At 38.5% G+C, this 21468-nt stretch overlaps 2 protein-coding genes across 2 annotated transcripts in view; one reads left to right on the top strand and one right to left on the bottom strand.

Moving 5' to 3' along the window:
• Positions 1–21468, bottom strand: part of LOC115681661 (S-adenosylmethionine carrier 1, chloroplastic/mitochondrial-like) — a 45078-nt gene that overhangs the window by 11700 nt on the left and 11910 nt on the right. The gene's annotated exons all lie outside the window — the stretch shown is intronic.
• LOC115681663 (probable LRR receptor-like serine/threonine-protein kinase At1g53430) lies at positions 3866–10770 on the top strand. Its single transcript, XM_030605664.2, has 24 exons — positions 3866–3974; positions 4214–4388; positions 4486–4557; positions 4911–4979; positions 5079–5147; positions 5227–5298; positions 5513–5584; positions 5665–5736; positions 5838–5909; positions 6035–6106; positions 6198–6269; positions 6533–6598; positions 6747–6812; positions 7007–7066; positions 7146–7184; positions 7275–7321; positions 7414–7781; positions 7898–8096; positions 8194–8331; positions 8647–8765; positions 8943–9153; positions 9246–9483; positions 9627–9777; positions 10095–10770. The coding sequence occupies exons 1-24, from the start codon at positions 3866–3868 to the stop codon at positions 10506–10508; spliced, it is 3042 nt and encodes a 1013-aa protein (XP_030461524.2). The 3' UTR covers positions 10509–10770.

The raw sequence follows: 21468 nt of genomic DNA on the forward strand, positions 1-21468 counted from the left end.
GGGGGGGAGATATTATCACAAGATATCTCTTCTAGGCTCTTCTTCTCTCACGTGGCTATTGAAGGAGAAGCTTGACCGAATGCCATTTGTCCTCCTAAGCCATGCTTCTACCCAAGTTAGACACCTAGCCTAAACAATTATTTTCCTTGGCCACCACTCCTTTCTTGATTTCTTACACCTAGCCATGATGAAAAGAGAAGATGCCACCTGTGAGTGCAAGGTGTTTATCTACCTCAACGTATATTCCTTTGTCTCATTTTTATTTGGGTAAATACCGAAGGAAATTTTATTCCAAATCGTAACTCTCTTCTTTACTTTCTACTTTCACCTTTAACCGATTCAAAATCTACGGGAGAACTTTAACTTTTGGGTGTTCAGATTCTGACTAGGTAAGTGAAGACTCTAGATTTAAGCTAAGTAAATCTACTGACACTTTTAACTTAGTTGCTTGAGAAATGCTATTCTGATGTGTAATAATAGTGAGGATATGATGATGGTTGGATCTGTTTTGCTAGTTCTGTATATGTTCAAGTGAAGGTGATTTATTTCTTTAAAGTGTGATGGAAATCGGCAAGTGGAACGGTTAAATTTGAACGTGTGAATGTTATCTTTGAGGTGATTGTTGAATTCTTCTTGCTAGTTTTATGTATGTTCAAAAGGGTAGAAAATCGTTTTACTCAAAGTAATGATTTTGTTTACTTCTGAAATGAGCAGATTTTAGCCTAAAGATTTGGTTCTGTATACCTTTGAAACTGCTTAGACTTTACTGTCAAAAAGCTGGTTCTGTATTTTTTTGAAACTACTCAGACTTTACGGTCAAAATCTGGTTCTGTTTACTTTTGAAACTGCTCAGACTTTACAATCAAAATCTGGTTCTGTCCACTTTTGAAACTGCTCAGACTTTACATTCTGAGTCTGAACTCGCTTCTTAGTCTGAACTAGCTTCTGAGTCTGAACTTGCTTTTGAGTCTAAACTTGCTTTTGAGTCTGAACTTGTTTCTGAATCTAAATTTGTTTCTGAGTCCGAACTTGTTTCTGAATCTAAACTTGCTTTTGAGTTTGAACTAGCTTCTGAGTTTAAACTCACTTTTAAGTCTCAACTTGCTTCTAAGTCTCAACTTGCTTCTAAGTCTGAACTTGTTTTTTTAGTTTGATTACCTACTATTCAGATTCGTCTATCTAGAATCGGTATTTTCTAAACCAAGGAAGTTTTATATCAAAATCTGGATATGTGTACTTTCTAGACTTGAGTAGACTTTAGCCTTTTGAGTCCGAACCTGTATTGCTTCATACTTATGGGATCGAATGACACACTTCATTTCTCTAAAGGATATGTGATGTGAAAAGAAGGATAATATATGCATGCAAATACTTGGTTATCATGGCTTGCATGAGGATAATATATGTATGCAAATTACTTGGTTGCCATGACTTGCATGAGAATAATATCAATTCCGTCGCCCATATAGTGGTGTACGATGATGCCCCGTGTGTCGGGATACCCCGGGGAGTGTTTCGGGATGCTTCGGGAGTCGAGATGCCCCGTTGGTCGGGATACCCCGTGTGTCGGGATGCCCCGAGAGTGTCCGAGAGAATGAAGTAATGAACCTAACGCATTAGCATAAATGTTTTACATCATATGCTTGCGTTTAGATGAAAATATTGTGGAATAATGAAGTGGCTTGATTTGTGTGGCATATCCAGACGGAAAAAGGTATAACATGCATTCGAGTTCTATGCATACTGTTTGTTATGCATATATGTTGTCTATACCAGGTGAAGTGGCAAGCTGATTTTCCTAACTTAAAACTAGAGATTTCATTTACCGGGCCTCGGCTCATCCCAATATTTTTTAGACATATAGGAATGGACAATCTGCTGTCAATGTTTACTGGTTTCCCTAGACAATACGGTTGCCAGTACGTTGTTATGCTTTTCTGAGGGCGGATATAGTCTATACTAGATGTATATCTACTATATGGGTTGATGTGGGGCTTCTAGAGTGGGTTCCTCATCGGTTTATGGCATAGTATATGAACCTCAATCGCGACCTGGTTGGGCCGTTACAGGATTTTGGTTGATATGAAGGCGGCGACACTTACGACTCGTTGTAAATTCTGCTTTTGTGCGGGTCGTCTTTGGAGTGGATTGTAGCATGGAGATAGGCAACCATCGACTTACCAAGTCTTTTGTTTTTGTGATTATATGATGTTTGTCTGGATATGTAAATCTGACAAGTGTTGTTAATAAGAAGCAAAAGTATCTTGAATAAATTTGTGCGATATTCATGTTTAAAGCTTGTTTGGATTTTGATTTCCGCTGGCCAAATTATTGATAACATTAAAAAACATGTGTCGCGCGTGACGTTCTGGGGCGTCATAAAACCTGCCCACTTCCTATAAGAAAATATAAAACCTTTCAATGCTTTTCCATTGCCCAATCCGTCGTTGATATTCATTCGAAGACCTGCCCTGCCACGGAGAAAGTATCTCGCCTATAAAATATACAGCGTGCTGTCAATTTTATCTTAAGCTAAAATTTGAGTTCATTTCTTTTTGTAGTGACAATCGATCATTAAACTGAGGATGACTATAAAATTAGAAAAGTAAAAACCAAAACCAATGGTCGGTTTCACAACGGTATTGACTTCACTTCGTGCCCAAAAAATATAATGCTTTGCATTGCATGTACATACTAAATTTCACAAAATTTTAAATGCAGAGTTAAAAAACAATTAAGTAAAGAATTTTTTGATTCTATCAATAACCCAATACCACTCATTAAGTCGTTGGACTCTATTAATTAATTCGATATTAGAGTAAAATATCTCAAAACACTCTCCAATAGAGTTGATTTAATTAAAATAATTAAAAAGTTTGAATTTTTTTTGGTGACTTTCCCCAAATAATCAAATCGAATAACAAACGGCGGAAAATACTTTCCAGTTCATTTTCAGGTCTCAGCCGAACACCGGAAACTATTATCATTTTCCTGGAAAGTGATTTTCCAAAAAATATTTTTCTAGAAACGTCACATTATCTACGAAATGAATGAAGCCTTAGATAGAGTTGATTTTCTTTTCTATTTGTTGATTTTTAAAGTAGATGCTTGCGAGAAAGACGTTGCACCGAGATAGTTATTTTAAATTAAATATTGTTTAGGGGTATCTCAAGTACTCTTCTTGTATTTAATGAAAAACATTTCGAGATCGATCATATATAATGCAGAAAAGAATTATATTTCGAGAATTATGAGTTTTCATTTTCTAGTTGTTCGAGAAATGTCTACAACACGCTCGATGAGATAGTCCCACTATACTATCGTTGATTTACAATAAAGTATCGAAAACAGCCGGTCGCAATTTAAAACTTAAATAATGCAGGAGCCCTTCTTTTTTTTTTTTGACCTTTTTGAATAGACATGAGCATTTCGAACACTTTTAAAGAGGGAAAGATATTTACGGACTATTATATTCCTGATTTTCATCAATGATGAGGTAAACTAGTGCAGGTGCCATTATAAGCAATTGTCAAGATTGACGAAGAGCCACCGGAAGACACTCTACTCTCACTGAAAATGATAACGAGGAAACTGTCAAATCCTTTTTGTCGATAAATCTTTCGTTGTCTTTCACTCCAACTGCAACACTGTCGCTCTCTCTCGGACAAACACAAAGCGCTGGAAAAACCTCATCTCACGTCCTCTCCAAAAATCACTCCTTTCCGGTGTCTCTTTACTCTGTTTTGGCCGTGGTCGCGACAGCATTCCCGCGTCGTTTTGCACTCGTAAACGGTTTTTTCGAGGGGATCAGGTTTTGGAGTTTGGATTGGTGTCGCGCGCGCAGGGGAAGCAGTGGAAGTTAACGATGGTGGTGCCCCTGGGTTCAGTTTCCAGAGTGGCTGTCTGCGGTGTTCTTGTCGTGATTTGCTCTGCAGTCTTGGAGTGCGATGCTCAACTCTTGCCGCAAGATGAAGGTACGCGAGAATGACTAAAACCTTTCCTTTCAGTTCTCCTTTGTGGCCCTCTGTTTTCTGATAATTGCTTTGCGAATTCTGATCCTGAATCCCTCTCTGGCTCTTCTCTGTTGAGGTCTGCATATTGAACTCACTGGCACCTGCTAGTGTACTTGTTCATTTGTTCCTTGTAAGTCTCTCTTCTATCTCCAGCAAGGGATACTAGTAACTGATTTTCAACTTCTGGTTTGTGCTTGCAGTTGATACACTAAAAACAATCGCCATGAAAATGAAAAACAAGTACTGGAATGTAACCGAAACATCATGCAGTGAGGGTACAGGTCTAAACGTGACGACCTTGCCTTCAGGAATGACGAGCAACGTGACTTGCAATTGTTCCTTTGTTAACGGCACAGTTTGCCATGTCACGAGGATGTATGTATGAACCGACAGTTTTTTTTTTTTTTTTCCTTTCGGTATCTTTCTTTCACGTCCATCAATTGCAATTTACCTATTCTTCTCTGTTTCGAAGCCAGCTGAAGGAACTTAGTTTGAAAGGGATTTTTCCTGATGAATTCGGCAACCTCACTTACCTAACAGAAATGTAAGTTAGACTCAACTGCATGAGATCTTCCCATCTGGAAGGTAATTAGGCCAAAGAACTTGAATGTGTCTGATGGGCCATGGTTCTCTATTTTCGTGGAGAAATCACAGAAAAGTATACTATGAGTTGGGTGAAGACTATTCTGGTTCCACCTTATCTTATTATTTACAACGTTTTCCGTTATTCTTGATTGATCTTTCTTAAGCACCTGGTTATCAATTTTCTCAAGCATGTATCTGTCTGAGAAATGTAGCAATCGTGGGAATCTAAATCAACTTTTTCGTTGGAAGTTTAGAAAACTATTATTGCTTGATAATTGTAAAAGTTCTAAAGTGAGCTTTCTTTGCAAGCAGAGACCTCACTCTTAACTACATCAGTGGATCGCTCCCCACAACTCTTACTCAGATACCACTTACCATTCTGTAAGTCAATCTTATCATACATCAAATACAATTATCACAATTTAATTAGGAGTTCTTTAAATAAAGAAGCATAATTTCGTTTTCAATTTGGTACTTCAGGTTGGCACTGGGAAATCGCATAAGTGGTATTCCCAAGGAAATTGGCAACATCAGTACGCTGGAGGAGCTGTAAGGCCTGCTGTAAATCATATACCTTTGTATTGAGAATTTGTTAGACCTGATGGTGATAATTTTATGCCTATGCTAGTGTACTGGAGGACAACCTGCTTGAAGGCCCCCTTGAGCCAAACATTGGAAACTTGAGCCGCTTAAGGAAACTGTAAGTAAATTGAGCACATTAATCAGCACACTTTTGCCTGGATAACACATTTCAGAAGTCCTTTCTTCATGTTCATGAGCTCTCCTTATTGCAAGATTATCAAATGAACGATCTCACTCTAGATCCTTTATTTTATGTTATGTATATTTATACATTGATAGTTGATCCTTCAGTGTTCCTGTTCCTAATTCTTAGATCTTTTTTTCTTTTGCAGCCAGTTGTCTGCTAATAATTTCACGGGAACGATACCCGAATCCTTTGGTAATCTGAAGAACTTAGAAACTTTGTAAGTGGCTTCATAATACTTTTTATTTCTCAACATACTGAATTTCCTTTGAGGGATTTTGATTTATAGACCACTTGCAGTCGTATAGATGGAAGCACATTATCGGGAAAGATACCTGATTTTATCGGGAATTGGACCAAAATTACAAGATTGTGGGTATCCCAATCCTTCTCAATTAGGGCCAAACATATTTATTTATATGATTTATGAGTTACTTGAAAGTTGTTCTTATACTACGGCACTAAGTTTTCAGGGACATGCAAGGCACATCTATGGAGGGACCTATTCCTTCGAGCATATCTTTGTTGACAAACTTGACCGAGTTGTGAGCATTCGATCCTATGCAATTGTTTTTTGTCTCTTGTAATCATGTAAGCTTGTGTTTTATCATGAAAAGGTAGAATTGATGTTAATGTTGTGTGATGGAGTGAGTGGTTTATATGCGTCCAGGAGAATATCTGATTTGAAAGGTCCAAGCTCGAAATTTCCTGATTTGCAGGGCATGAACAAGATGAGGACTTTGTGAGCTCAATATAATGAAATATTTGATTTGTTTCTTTTGTCTCTTTTTATAATAGCTGATTACCATTAACTATTGTTTTTCACATCTCAGGATTCTGAGAAATTGCGTGCTTACTGGCACAATTCCAGATTATATTAGGGACTGGACAAGTTTGACAACATTGTAAGTTGCTATAATGAGGTGGATATTTCAATTGATCTCAGCATGTTCATGTGCTATATCTTCTTTTCTTTGAAAAGTCCAGTGGATCGGTTGTTAAGCACCGACAGATTTTGGACTTGTCCCAGCAGATTATTGCATTTTTTAAGAAGAGATTTGTTTCATGAATGAGAAAGGCCTCGGACTGAAGATCAAATTACATGAACTTCTGCAAGTTTTCTCGAGAAAACTGTCTGATTTGTCTCCTGTTTTTCATCTTTGGGTAGAGACCTGAGCGTCAACAGATTGACAGGTGAAGTTCCTGACACGATGGGAGCTGCTTTGGATTACATGTAATGACAAATTTTCTTCACTACTCCTATTGTCTCGGCAAATATGTAGTTGACTTTCCTGCCTCAATAGGATCATATACACCTCATATAGTTGGATTCCGAATAATTCTTTGGACAAGTGTTGCATAACTTTTATTTGTGAATGTAGGTTCCTGTCAAACAACTCCCTTAATGGAGAAGTACCCAGTTGGGTAACAAGCAGCAAGCATTATCTGTTCGTCTCCTATGAACATATCCTGTTTTTTGTTCTTAGTTTTCCATATGAACGTCATAGATTGCAGGATTCGACTCATAATTCTTAGTACAAGACTCGTGGGTTGACATATGATATATCACTCTTCAGTGTTGTACTATTATTATTTAGGTGGGTGAATATGCACACTAACTAGGTCAAGGTATGAACTGCAGTGACTTATCTTACAACAATTTCAACGGTTCTTCTTCTATAAGTTGTCAGCAATCACATGTGTGAGTCAATGCACATTATAGGTTTGTCTCGTCTCCACATTTTTGGAGTTATTATCTAACACTTTGTGTCGCTTTCCAGTAATTTGGTTTCCAGCTATTCATCTAACGGAAACAACTTGTAAGTCTCTTTGACCGGGAGCTATACCGATTGTTGATAATTTCACATGAAAATTATATTACTGACAGTCTTTCTAATTTATCCCATTAGGCTCTGGTGCTTGGAGAAGGATCTACCCTGCAGCGGGAAAGCACAATGTGAGTGCTTTGAATTGTTGTTGAGCATAAACAGTTGAGATACTTTTGTACCCTATCATGTCTTATGCAATATCATCCAACGACACATGCAGACCATTCCTTGTTTATCAATTGTGGAGGAACCAAAATGCCTTTTGAGGGAAATAACTATGAAGAGGACACCAGTCCGAACGGCCCATCATTTTTCTCTTCTTCTTCAGAAAAGTGGGCTTACAGCAGCACCGGGCTTTACATGGGAAAGGCTGACGCTGGTTACACAGCGAATAACCCATTTTCTATGAACGTGAACGGGTCAGATTTTTACGTAACGGCTCGCCTTTCCCCTTGGTCGATTAGATACTATGGCCTTTGCATGATGAAAGGAAGTTACAAAGTGCGGCTACATTTTGCTGAAATTCAATATTCCGACGATGAAACATTTAGCAGCCTCGGGAGACGTATATTCGACGTATCGATACAAGTTAGTGAAGAGAAATTTGGCACCTGATTATCATTTTAATTTCAACTATTATGCTGCACACAACAATCCGACGAGAGCACGATCTTTTCTTAATGAAGTTCTTGTTAATTCTGCAGGGCAATCAAGTCTTGAAGGATTTTAATATTGCAGAGGAAGCAGGGGGTGTTGGGAAGGGCATATACAGAGATTTCAATGACATTTATGTGAATGACAGTACTTTGGAGATTTATCTATATTGGTCAGGGAAGGGAACCACGGCTATTCCTCATAGAGGTGTCTACGGACCACTTATTTCCGCTATTGCAGTGACACCGAGTAAGTCAATGCCGAACGTACTGATCTCTATTATTTTTTCCTCATGTGGTCATTGAAGCAATCACGTATAAATCCTTCATTTCTTTCCTGCTTGTAGACTTTGATGTTGGAAATGCTGGACTATCAACTGGAGCAATCATTGGAATCGCAGTAGCTTCAGTGGTTCTCCTTATAGTGATATTACTAGTCCTTTGGCTAACAGGATTCTTAGGAGGCAGAGAAGTTGAAGATCCAGGTGAGATTATCATGCTGACATGTCTACTCACGCAGGAAGCTGTCACTCTTTGATTCATTGCACAAGTATGATTGCCAATTCAATGCCCTATTTATCTGCTTCCTTTGTACTTTTGTGGAATTCTTATTGAGTTAACTATGACAACACAAAAGTTGGCCTTTTCTCTTTTGACTATGATTGCATGTCTGTCTATGAGGCATGACAATATAGGTGAATCACTCCTCAGATTTAGAGTTTGTTGTAGAACTGTGCTTTTCCTTCAGTCATTACTATTGCACTCTTGATATACACCTTTGTTTTTTTTTTTTTCTTCAGAATTACGTGGGCTAGATCTCCAAAGTGCCCGTTTCACTTTAAGGCAAATCAAAGCGGCTACGGGCAATTTCGGCTCCGTGAATAAGATAGGAGAAGGAGGGTTTGGGCCAGTTTACAAGGTAATTCACAATATGTTCATAAATTTATCCTCCATTCAATGTGAAGGAAGTGTCTAACAAATTCGGTATGTGTCTTTGTTTTAGACTTACCAACCCGGATCTTGTTAAGCTAACCTTTTTATTAATGAAATAACATCTGATCAATTATGAGTCTTAAATTCATATGATTAATCTCAGGGAACACTATCGGATGGAACTATAATTGCTGTGAAGCAGCTTTCTTCTAAATCAAAGCAAGGCAATCGTGAATTTCTCAACGAGATAGGCATGATATCTGCTCTCCAGCACCCAAATCTCGTAATGCTTTATGGCTGCTGCATTGAAGGAAATCAGTTGTTGCTAGTTTACGAATATCTGGAGAACAATAGTCTTGCCCGCGCACTTTTTGGTAAAAGATGCTTTCCCTAAGCTGACTAACATGCTATTAATGAGCAGTCAACTGAACTCTCTCTCTCTCTCTCTCTCTCTCTCTCTTCCCAGGACGAGATGAGCAGCAGATTGAGTTGGACTGGACCACGAGAAAGAAAATATGTTTGGGAATAGCAAGGGGATTGGCTTACCTTCACGAGGAATCTAGGTTGAAAATTGTTCATAGGGACATAAAAGCGACAAATGTGCTGCTTGATAAGGAACTAAATGCCAAGATCTCAGATTTTGGTTTGGCCAAACTCGATGAAGAAGAGAATACGCATATCAGCACAAGGATAGCTGGAACAATGTAAGTATTCTGTTATTCTGGTTAATTCTCTTCTTTTAATTAGCTTTTATCTTATGAACTTTTGATTGCTACATATGTAATGTTTTCTTCGAATGTGCTCCTTTTATGGCCATATTCACCACTACTATTTTGCCTTGCCTTAGAGGTTATATGGCTCCTGAATATGCAATGAGGGGCTACTTGACAGACAAAGCCGATGTCTACAGCTTTGGAGTCGTTGCTTTGGAAATCATCAGCGGAAAGAGCAACACAAATTACGTGCCAACGGAAGAATTTGTTTATCTCCTCGACTGGGTAACGTCTAGTGACTTTAAGTTTAATAGAAATTATGCAGCCAAGCTTTTATTGGACTTGAAGCTCTCTTTCTCTACTTTCTGCGGGTTTGCTTGGAGGACTTGCAAGTAGAATGATGGCATGTTTAGAAACTTAGAATCTTGTCATATTAATATGTATGCATGAGCATGTTCAGCGGGGGAAAACATGAATGCATGAACATGATGAGATTCCATCTATCAGTAACCTATTCCCCTTAATTGTTCCTAAAACTATTTGCTGTTTCTAAAAGCAAGATAAACCGACTAAACTTCTATCTCTATTGTACATGATGACAGGCCTATGTGTTACAAGAGCAAGGGAACGTTCTTGAACTCGTGGATCCACGTCTGGGCTCAGATTACTCCGAGGAAGAGGCCATGAGAATGCTAAACCTGGCACTACTATGCACCAATCCTTCACCAACCCTCAGGCCGCCAATGTCATCTGTGGTAAGCATGCTTGAAGGAAAAAGCGCGATTCAAGCACCAATAATTAAGCGCACCGCAACGAATCCAGATCCTAGGTTCAGAGCCTTCGAGAGGCTAGCTAATGATAGCCAAACAAATGTCTCGACATTCTCTCAGGACACGCACCAGGAGCCGGGAAGCATGTCCATAGAAGGTCCGTGGATTGATTCTTTAGCTTCTTTCACGAGTAAGGATGAGACTTGCGAACATTCTCCAGAGAGCAAGCTTCTATCAAATTTTTAGGACTCGGATTTGTTCAGTAATTATTTTGTGCTCATCATTTCTTCTAGGCAATAGTGTAAAGGAATTAGATGGTGGAAATATAGGGAATAAGACTAACGCTGAAGGACGTTATATAATCATGTTATTGTCTGTCCAAGTCCTCACATGAGAATTGAGCATGTGCTGGCCTTTAGGAACAACGTCTGGCATCGTCTGGGTGACTCTCAATTGTATGAAGTTTCGTACTTTTAATTTTTCAGTACAGTATGTGCAACATAAATTTTTTTAAAAAGATATAATTGTAATTGGAGGTTTGCGGCATTCTCAATTTCATCCATGAAAAATCCAAGTTCCTCTGGAGAACGCTCTGTTTCCTTTTTCGTTTTAACTCGATTTGATATGACAGAATAACTCGAGATCTTGAACTAAGGGTCATGAACGACTAGTTGCTATGCTTACAGTTTGGAAAGTGTAAATCTATTGATTTCAGGCTTTGTCTATGGTGTGTCCCCATCAAAAGTACACTAATAGAGGTTGAGCTCTTAAAAACTCTCACCAGCATGACTTCATGTAATCTTTAACTCATCTTTATCATTGACTCATTCAAAACTCGAAATTCCTCGTTTTGACATTTTTAATGAAGCTCAAGAAATGAACAAAATACTGACGAGGCCATTTTCTTCTCATTACTATGATTCCATGGGGTTGCGGTACGGTTCATTTCAAATAGGATGACAAGGTTCATAAATGTATGTAGGCGAAGCCCGTCAAGTGCACAGAAAAGTAGAAAAGATAATAAAGTAAAAAGCCATGGGAACGTGTGCCTAGTATAAATCAAACGACTACTCTTCACAAATGCACATGGCTTTAGGTTGGATAATGAGTCTGAAAAGTAGAATCACAATTGAAATGTGCATCAAGTTGCAACAGCTTATCCTGAACCTTTCTGGGTGAAAGATAACACCAAGTTCATGATTTTGGCAAATTCTTCTGGAACCAATCTTACTGGTTCATGGACCAAGATGACATAAACAATCTGATCTTTTAGCTTCCCAAAATAATTGACAGTTGTCCAATGTTTATCTTATGTTTTTCCGTATAACATAATTTCTCCAACTGCCACTTCCTAGCGAACACCCTTTAACACTTCCAAATCAATGATTAGTGAAATACTTCTTCAGTGGTTCTCCTTGTATCGATATTACTGTTCCTTTGGCCAGTAGGAATCTTAGGCGGCAGAGAAGTTGAAGATCTAGGTGAGATTATCATATTGACATGTCTGCTCACGCAAGAGTCTGTCACTCTTTGATTCATCGCACAAAGTATGATGCTTGATTCAAGACTATTAATTTGCTTTCTTGGTACTTTTCGTGGAATTCGTCTGAGTAAACCGTGACACCACAAAAGTTGGCCATTTTTCTTTTAACTAGGATTGTGTCTACGAGGCATGACCATATAGGTGAATCACTGATATGCAAGAGAATAACTTACTACAACAATAACATAATAAGGGTCAACCCACTAGTGGGGTGGACTACTTTTTTGATAATCCTTTATGAGATATCAATCCCTTGTCAAGCCTCTTGTGTTGTTTGGAAACTAGGGAGGAGAGGAAAATTGAGGGGTAAAGAACGAAAGTTGCTGAAAAACTAAAATTTTCCCCCCATCTGCTTCCCCTAATAAATATCATTATGATTCAGTAATATGTGCAACTCAGGAACGCTAATCTAGGGGATTTCGAGTGCAAAAAAGCCACTCTTTACCCTAGCCCCTAAAGGGGTACCTACAGGTTAGCAACCAATAGTTCTCTGCAGTTTTAGAAGGACAATATTGCATTTTTTAACATAACTTTTCCAACATTTGACTATACAGATCTTCATCTCAGTGATGTAATTTTACTGATTCTCAGTGTGGATATACTGGCCCTTTCCCCCGTGGCTTCTGTTATAGGATTGTTCTTTCCTTTGCTATGCAGCTTCAGAAGGCCAGAATTGCCTGCCAATTCAATTTGATAAGGAAAATGTTACTTTCATCATCGATTACTTCATTGCCAAATGATGAGAAGATAGAGGAGATACAGTCACGTAACAAGCTTTGTGGAAAGCTAATCTAGCTATTTGCTCTTTGCTCCTTTAAGAATAAATTAAGCCACTACTGCAACTATGAATACTTACGGTAAAACTCCAGCAAGATTTCCAGCCAGGCCAGAGTACAGGCCCTTCAATACGATTTTTCCACCACCGTGAGCTGCCTTAACATCAGAATCATTTGCAGCCATTCAATATAATGCAAAGAACCAAAGTTAAGCTATTACGGTAAAGTAATGACCAATTCAAGAAGGAAAGCGAAAGAAGACATGCAACGATAAAATAAAGTAAAAAGTTGCAATCCAACCTACATTTTCCATACAACTCTACCGGCTAGAACACCTACAATTTGCCAAATGTCCAACTTTAAAGTAATTGAGTGTTACATTTTGCATATCCAGATTCTCTACATATATTACACAATGGGGTTATGGTGCACAAAATTAGCTCATATATGTTCCAAAACAAGATGAATCGAAAACGTCATGCATTGATAGCTTTAAAAAGGTTGAAGCATATACTTTTCAATCAAAGAGGCCATATATATGATTTGCCAAAAATACAGGGGATTAAATTTTGACTTCCCATCAGTACAAAAAGTTTCAGCTTAAATCCTAGTTGTTTCTGTTGAGATCATTGACATAGAAAGGCTTCGAGAGTTAAGAAACTTGAAGCAAACGGCTGTATTCAAACAAAATAAATTGCATATGTCTGAAGCTAACATTTGCTTTAATGTCTAGTCATACAACAGTAAAATAGGGAGAACGACGGCAATAAAAAGGCAGTATTCCAGAAAAAAAACACATGCTACTTGGTCGGTGGCAGCAAACAGCCCAATATTCATCAAAAGAAAATTAACTTCCAGTCACTAGAGTTGCAGCAATAAGAGCTAAACGACACTACTTGTTGCAACAGCCTCCCAACTACCAATTTACACTCGAAGGGTGTGCAGTGTGACAATTGGAGGACAGGCGAACAAAAGGATTGGTTGAGCACATAAGGATTTAATCTTGCCTGAAGTCTATTTTTGATGGTGTCAATTGGGTAAAGTGTTGCTTCAACAACAACACCAGCAGTACCTCCAGCGACAACGCCCTCTGCAGAGTCAATGAAACACAATCAGACAATCAAAGAAAACTCTTCTTTCCTTCTGCGGGATATACTAGCAATTAGTTGGCCGTTCTTTAAAAGGAGTAACGTGATAGTTTAACTAGCAAATTTACACGAGGAAATGTCTTTCTAAGTTCAAGAAAAACATACAGAGTGTGATGTCTTTTACTAAATGGAACAATAAAAAAGGAGGAGCTTTTTCATCACTTTTGCTTGTCTCAGTTTTTGTATCAGAAGATGGACTGCTTTTTGTGATCGGGTCCGTTCGGTCTGTCCATAGGGTTGGGTTAAATTGGGTTCTCAATTCGCTCAAATCCATAACCTCCGATTTGAGTATGGGCCCTGGCATTGTCGGACGGGTTTTACCACCTCGTATTCATATTGTGTTCTCAAAATCCAGTATCCAATCGGTTTCCAACGGGTTTAATGTGAGTCACATTATTATTGTGTGAATTAGCTCAAGAGTCTGGACCCTGGAGTATATACTGGCTTCGATTTCAGTGGGAATACTTTGATTCTTTGTTGAGAAGGAATGAGCTTTTTTCAATTCAAGATACGTACTCTGGTGTCTCTTTGCGCTCCGGTCATGGAGTATGACTGACTCGGTGGAACTTGCTCATCTTTTTCTCAGGGAAATGTTCCAGCTGTTGATGCTTGTTTGACTTGGTAGCAGTTTGCGCGACTAAGCTACTCCCAGTAGCTTTCCTTATTATTGTGCGAATTAGCCTGCCTAAAGATGACAATTCTTGTCTCCTGTTCTTTGCTGTTCAACTTTTTGACAGTTAATGTATGCTGTGACCAAGATTTAGACAATATGAAGCAATGGGCTAGTAGCCAGTCTCAACTTTATAAGACCAAATCCCCTATTACACTTCGGTTATGAATGCTCTCATGGTTACTTTAGACTATATGTCTGCTGTGACTAAGATTTAGAGAGCTTCCTATAAGGGTGAGACATGCTCTGTAAACACTCTTTAACTTAAATAGTCTGCATCTTATTAAAAGAGATGATTCCTAACACACGAGGCTAGGCATATGTGGGGTTCCGTTAAAAGAGATCGAGTCTAATATGTAATTACATGGATAAACTGCAGACATTTATTATGTGGTTGGCTTTTCATATGTATGTGTCTACCTGTTAAATTTAATGGAATATTCCAGCCACTGCGACGTGCTAGATGCTTGGCTAGTTTATCCGAAAGAAAAAACAAAAGAAAACGGAGTAAGTTGCTAGATTTTCTTTTGGGTCACAGCGATCTGTGTACCCCGTGTCTTCTGGTTGTGCGTGCGTCTTGAGTTTCAGATTATTGACCAGTTGATATGCTTTTATAAGTGACTCTTCGCACGCCTTTTATATTCTTTTTGTTTCTCTTGAAGGACTGATTTTTTTATCTAAGAAATATTTGTCTCATGCCTGTTGGTTATGTTTGGACTCGTCTCCGTTTTCTTCTTTCCATATTCCTTATGTCAATGAAATCTGCCTCTTCGGATGATTGTAATAGGTCCTTGCAAATCTGCCTCACTGAACTCGTATTGATATCTTCTTGTATTGGTTACTCTTACTGCACTCGGTTTTTCAATCACTTTGTATAGAGTTGCTTGGAAATGCTACTAATTGGTCGTTTGCTTGGGCAGGACACTTTTCTTTTGAGGAACCCATCTTGGAATTTTTTTGTACTTTGAAGATCTCAAGTCCCATATGTAAAGTCTCTTCTCATACTTGGTGAAAACAAAGGCAAGTCTACGAGTGTTGAGAGTCTCCGAACTCAATTCCTATGCTCTAGTTCACACCTTATTTAGTGAGATCATGTCAGAGTCCTTGGTTGATGGAGATGGAGATGCACTCTCTTTCAGAACTTCCACATTCAAATTTGAAGCCTCATCCATCGAATCATCTTTGGAACTGGCAGAAGCCTGCAGTGATGATTCTTGGTTTGCAGGTACCTGATGAGGAAAGCTCCTCAGACTTCAGGACAGCTTCCTGGGCCGCGGTAACTTCTTGATTCGTCATTCCAAGATTGGCGCAAAAACGTCTCTAAGGGTTCACAGATAAAGACAATGGGTTGACTCTCCCACTCAAGAAGTTGAAAAAAGAAGAGGTGAGTGGGAGCAGCAAAAGGACCCAAAATTTCCACCAAGAAGCATACCATGCAATGTGCAGCATGTATGGCTCCCATTTGTACAGATTGACCCATCTCGCAGTCTAACAACTTTCCTATGAACTCTTTTGCGCGGGCAATTTCCTTTTTCGTAGCTCCATTGGCAACAGAGCATAGTTTTAGTTGTGATTGAAACATTCAGATAGTTTATGGCCAAGGAGTCTACTTTGAAACAAATGCAACAGGAAAATTACCTTTTACTATGCGAGGTTTGTTCTCTTGCTGACAAGCAATATAGAGGCAAGCAGCCAATATCGCATCAAAAAAGAAAGAAAGAAAGGAAAACCAGTATGCGTTTCGGGTCAAGTAGCATGGAAACCCAATCCGATCCATTGACACCTCCTAAATGTGATATTTTTTGCTTAATTCAAATATTTGAGGTTCATCCATTTTGACTTCTCTTAATTAGAATACTTGTACATAGAACCCGACTAGGCATCTTGGTTTTCAACCTAGGAATGTCAGCAAAAACGTCCTGGACTTTGAAAGATAGGAATACGATTCTCATGTGACGAACGCACACAACTTTGTGCCACTGTTAACATCATGCAAGTGCTATGGGGGATGCGACAAAATTGTTTCCAGTAGCTAGAGGTAGTAATATGGGTCAACCCATTTATTAACTCAGTTTTAGTGAGTCCGAGTTGAATATGGGTCACTTCAAATTTTAAAAATAGGCCAAAATGGATTTGAAACATTAAAGTCTAAGTTTATATGGATCTATATGGGTTTACACCAGACCCAGATTCGACCCATTTAAGTTAGAAAAAAGTCACAAAAAACTCCAAATTATGCCTATTATGACACATTTACCCTTACTATACCAACAATGACACATTTATCCTAAACTTTTTTTCTGTGATATAAAAACTCCAAACTTGTACCTATGTGACACATTTACCTTCCGTTTTGAATGATTTTTCAGCCAAAACGGCGTCGTTTTTATTTCACTACGCCCTGTCAACATTGTTTGCATTTCACTGTCCATGTAGGCAGATTTTCAATGATTTTTAATGATAGAACTTTGACGGAGAGTAAATGTGTTGCAAAAAAATGTTTAGGGTAAATGTGCCACTGTAGACATTGTTTAGGGTTATTTGATCTATTTATTGTTGGTATTTCGTAAATTTCCTTATTTTCTTTGTTCAAGTATGAGTATATTCAAAAATTTTACTGCCTACATGTGTAGAAATTCATATCATATATATTTTTCCAAGGCATGGTGTTTTCTACTAAATTAATCAAATTTCAAGGATCAGGTGAAACTAATATTTGCAACCCGAACCCAACCTGTCCATAACCTTACCCCGACCCCATCTATGCAAGTGTTCTTGTTTGTCATCATTGACGCTCATACACGACTCCACGTTGCTCATATGCTACCCGAATTCCTAGCCCACGACCCGACCCAAGCTTCCTCAATAACTCGACAAGTTGGTCCATGGAACCGACTATTCTTCAAATGCAGCAATTTAAGTAGAAAAATTACTAAAAATGGAGTTTGGGTCGGATCAAGTATGAATCGCTAAATTTGCATTTCGTATAAAATAAGTCAATTTGGGTTAGATCATTTTCGACCCGACTCAAATCCGATCCGACACACCTATTTGACAGACCTGTCGGTATAGCCTGTACAGAAAACTAGCGGGACGTCCCATCAATGGCGTCCCGGATTTTTTGACTATTAGAGACGGACGTATGGAAAACGTCCCGATGGCTTGTATAGAAAACTCGCGGGACGCTCCGTAATTGCGTCCCGAATTTGCGGAATCCAGGGACGTCTAAGAAACGTTACAGGGCGGTGCTGGTTGTTTGGGCGCTTTCGACCCTGTGCAGAAGGCACGAACGCGACGTGAAAAAGACGTCCTCGCACTACAAGGTCTCAGGATGTCCCCAAGGTGGGGGGGACCTGAATGATGTCGTCCCATAAATCAAAATGTATATTTTCTCATTTGTTTTGTAAAAAAAAAAAAAAGAACTTCAATGTTAACTTTCATTTGCTTATTTTTTTTATTTTAATAATTTAAAGTATTTAATATTAATTAAAATCAAATTTAAAAGGGTTAATACCATAAAAAATCCTAAATTGATACAGTCATAACAAATTTACCCCAAACTAATTTTGTACTACAAAAATCCCAAACTGATACACCATGCAACAATTTACTCACCATTAATTTTTGTTAGATTTTACCATTAAATTGTTGTGTTGGATGACACGTGGCAGTTGACCGAGGTACCAATTTGGTGTTTTACCCTTCGTTTACTAGTTTGTGATTTTTCGTAGTATTAATCCAATTTAATGGAAACTAACGGACGGTACATTTATCATAAGTCTACTGGTTTTGGGTTTTTGGTGGTTAAAAAATTAGTTTGGGGTAAACTTGTCAGATGCGTATCAATTTGGAGTTTTTGGTGATAAAAAAATTAATTTTAGATAAATTTGTTATAGATATACCAGTTTAGAGTTTTTTTGTAGTGTTAACTCAATTTAAAATCTACGATAGGCCAAAAGGCACAGCCCCTCGAACAAGATTCAGATATCATAATCCGAGCGCCATCTTTTCTCTCTCTCTCTCTCTCTTATTCCCGATCTCTTTGTGGCCAATTAATTAGCCTCTATTTTCTCGGGCATTTTCTATTGATTTTTCTCCTTTTCTTTGGCTACTTTTTTCCCCTCCATGAACTTTCATCAGCTCATGATCTCTCTCGATTAGACAAATTGCTCAAGCCCCTAATTAGTCAACTCGGAGCGACTTTAAAGTGAAGAAAAATCAACACGTTAATAAGTAGGACCCAATCATTTTACTTATCTAGCCGACCCGATAAAGAAAAAACAAAAGCTCGTCTGCCAATTGCATTTTCAAACTCCACAAGGACTGCCCCGTCAACCGGGCAACGAATGGGATGGTATTTTTATTTTATTATTTTTTATGTCCTTTTGGTCGGATAGGGCCCGTTTGGTAACATGCCAAATAGTGAAAATTTCTGTTCTTTTGTTCCCAGAAATAGTTTGGGAACAGAAATACGTTTGGTAAACTTTTTGTTCCCGGGCACATTTTTGCAAAAATTTGTGCCCAGAAACAGTTTTGGAAGAGAAACAAGAAGTAAAAAAAAGTTGCTTCTTGTTTCTCGGCACAATTTTGAGAATGAGTTTTTTTTTCTTCTTTTTTTTTCTTTTCTTCTTTGTGTTGTTCTTCCTTGGGCTGTGGTCGGTCGCCGGTGGCCGACCGGCCATAGCCCAGGGCCGACGAGGGCGTCACGGCCCTCGCCGGCGAGGGTGAGGGCTGGACCCTCGCAGCCTGGGCGAGGCGGCTCGCCGTCAATCATGGCGAGGTCGGCCTCGCCCAGATCGGACGAGGCCGAGCCTCGCTGTCGCGACTGACGGCGAGGTCGGCTTTGCCGTGGGTCGTGACGGCGAGGCCGAGCCTCGCCGTCGCAACCCACGGCGAGGCTCGGCCTCGCCCGATCCGGGCGAGGCCGGGCGATGAGGCAGCGGCCGTGGCCGCGACGCTCGACTCGTGGCGGCTGCTGTCGGCCGCGACCGGCCATGGCCAAAGAAGGGAAGGGTAGAAAGAAAAAAAAAGAAAAAAATATTAAACAATCTAAAATATTATTAATAAAAAGAAATTTTATATAGTTACCAAATGTATTTCTGTTCTTTTCTATCTCGGAAATAGAAATTTTGGATAGTTACCAAACGCCTTCAAATGCTCATAAATTGTTTTCGGGCACAGAATAAAAAAGAATCATTTCTGAGTAGAAATAGTTTTCGGACACAAAATGATTATCATGCGCATCCTTAGTGGACGGTGTTTGACTGACGAGAAAAAGGAACTCTATCTCTACGGATGGAACGTTTCGTTTTGTTCAAAAAAAGATGTCAGTCTCTCACACTTGCACAGTGCTCCCACCCATGAATGTCCATTTACATTCCAATAGCGAATATATTACTAAGTGCATTGACGCTATATATATATTTGATTCGGACACCAATGAAACTGCGTGTGGACCGGGCAGAGGATCTTCATCCAATTGCCGAATGCTTCAAACGCGGGAAAATGATTACAGTAGATAGGCAAAATGCGATTTTTATCGTACAAATACAAAACGAAGAGTCTAATGACCCACCTTGAATCTTGAAATCCACATTTTTTTCTTCGAGCTAACCCTAAGAAACCCATGACCCACATGTATGTATGTTCTTTGTTCCTTCATCATTTCCCAATTCGATATATATATTTGATCTCGATATTTCCTAACTTTATTTTTTTTTATCTTAAATGAACATGTTATCTTCCAAAGTGAGGACCACGGATAAAAAAAGACAATGTCAATAGATGATCTCCTTTCCCCTTAAATCAAGTCTAAACCTTCCTACATCCTATAAGAAAAGTCTAAACCTTTCAATGTTTTTCCATTACCAAATTCGTGGTGGTTCGAAGACTTACCCCTCTCGCGAGCTAAGAAGAAACCATCTCACCTATAAATTATACAGCATGTCGCCAATCTTATTTTAAGCTAAAGTTTGAGTTCATTTCTTTTCGCGATGACACTCAATCATTAAATTGAGGATAGCTATAGAATTAGAAAAAAAAGAAAAAGAGAGAGCCTACCCCGATATCACTAATTAAATAAAATTATACTAACAGTTGCATTTATAGTCATAAATTGGACCTAAACCTAAGTGATTTAAGAAATTTAGATAGATGGAAAAATGAATCATTTCACCGTAGTGATTGTCTATTGCTATTGGGTCAATAATTACAAACTTCTATCCAACGCAATGGGCCCCTCCAAGTAGATGGGATGGCACTCATTGAAATGCAATCCAACTTGCAATCTCTGACCCACCACGTCGCCAGGTTTAACCAAAACCAACGTTGGATTTCACTGCGGTATTAACTTGACTTAGGCTCCGTTTGTTTGAGGAAAATGTAATATTTTTTAAAAATATTTTTTAAAAAGTCATTTTTCAAAAATAATGATTATATTTTTTGGTATTCGGCTGAGATCTGAAAACGAACTGAAAAATATTTTCCTTCGTTCGGTATGAAAAATCTAATATGATTTTTTCTTTGCACTCATTTAATAATTTTTTTATTTTTATATTTATTTTTAAAAAATAACTATTTTTAAAATTATTTTTGAAATTTGAATTTTTTAATAATTTTTTAAATTTCTTTTCTTTTCTTTTTTCTCTTCTTTTCTTTTTCTTTTCGTTCTTCCTCTGGTAGTCGCCGGCCACGGCAACGGCTGGCGAACTTGAGCCTCGCCTCTCCTACCTCGAGCGAGGCTGAACCTCGCCGGATCTGGTGAGGTGGAGTCGCCAGCAGCCGGTAGAGAAAAAAAGGAAAGAAAAGAAATTATAAAAAATAAAAATAAAAATAAAAATAAAAATATTAAAAAAAAGGAATGTGAATGAGTGTAGAGAGGAAAGAGAATGGAAAATGATTTCCTCTTTCATTGAGGGAAAATGTTTTTCTTGACTAGTTTATTTTCGTGAATCGAAAGCGGGAAAATCCGGAAAACATTTTCCGATAAGTTGTTTTCCACAAAACGAACGGAGCCTTGATTCCCAAAATATTTAATGCTTTGCATTGCATGTATATACTAAATTTTCAC

The sequence above is a fragment of the Syzygium oleosum genome, unplaced genomic scaffold (assembly GCF_021117445.2).
Source record: "Syzygium oleosum isolate NSW1041296 unplaced genomic scaffold, Sole_v2.1 Sole_v2.05, whole genome shotgun sequence".
NCBI lineage: Eukaryota > Viridiplantae > Streptophyta > Magnoliopsida > Myrtales > Myrtaceae > Syzygium > Syzygium oleosum.

Excerpts from the sequence above, each read along its gene's own strand:
- LOC115681663 (XM_030605664.2), top strand. The coding sequence starts at position 3,866 with ATGGTGGTGCCCCTGGGTTCAGTTTCCAGAGTGGCTGTCTGCGGTGTT. Across the intron at positions 6,599-6,746 it reads GGAGCTGCTTTGGATTACAT|GTTCCTGTCAAACAACTCCC; the intron begins GTAATGACAAAT and ends TTGTGAATGTAG. Across the intron at positions 8,766-8,942 it reads GGTTTGGGCCAGTTTACAAG|GGAACACTATCGGATGGAAC; the intron begins GTAATTCACAAT and ends GATTAATCTCAG.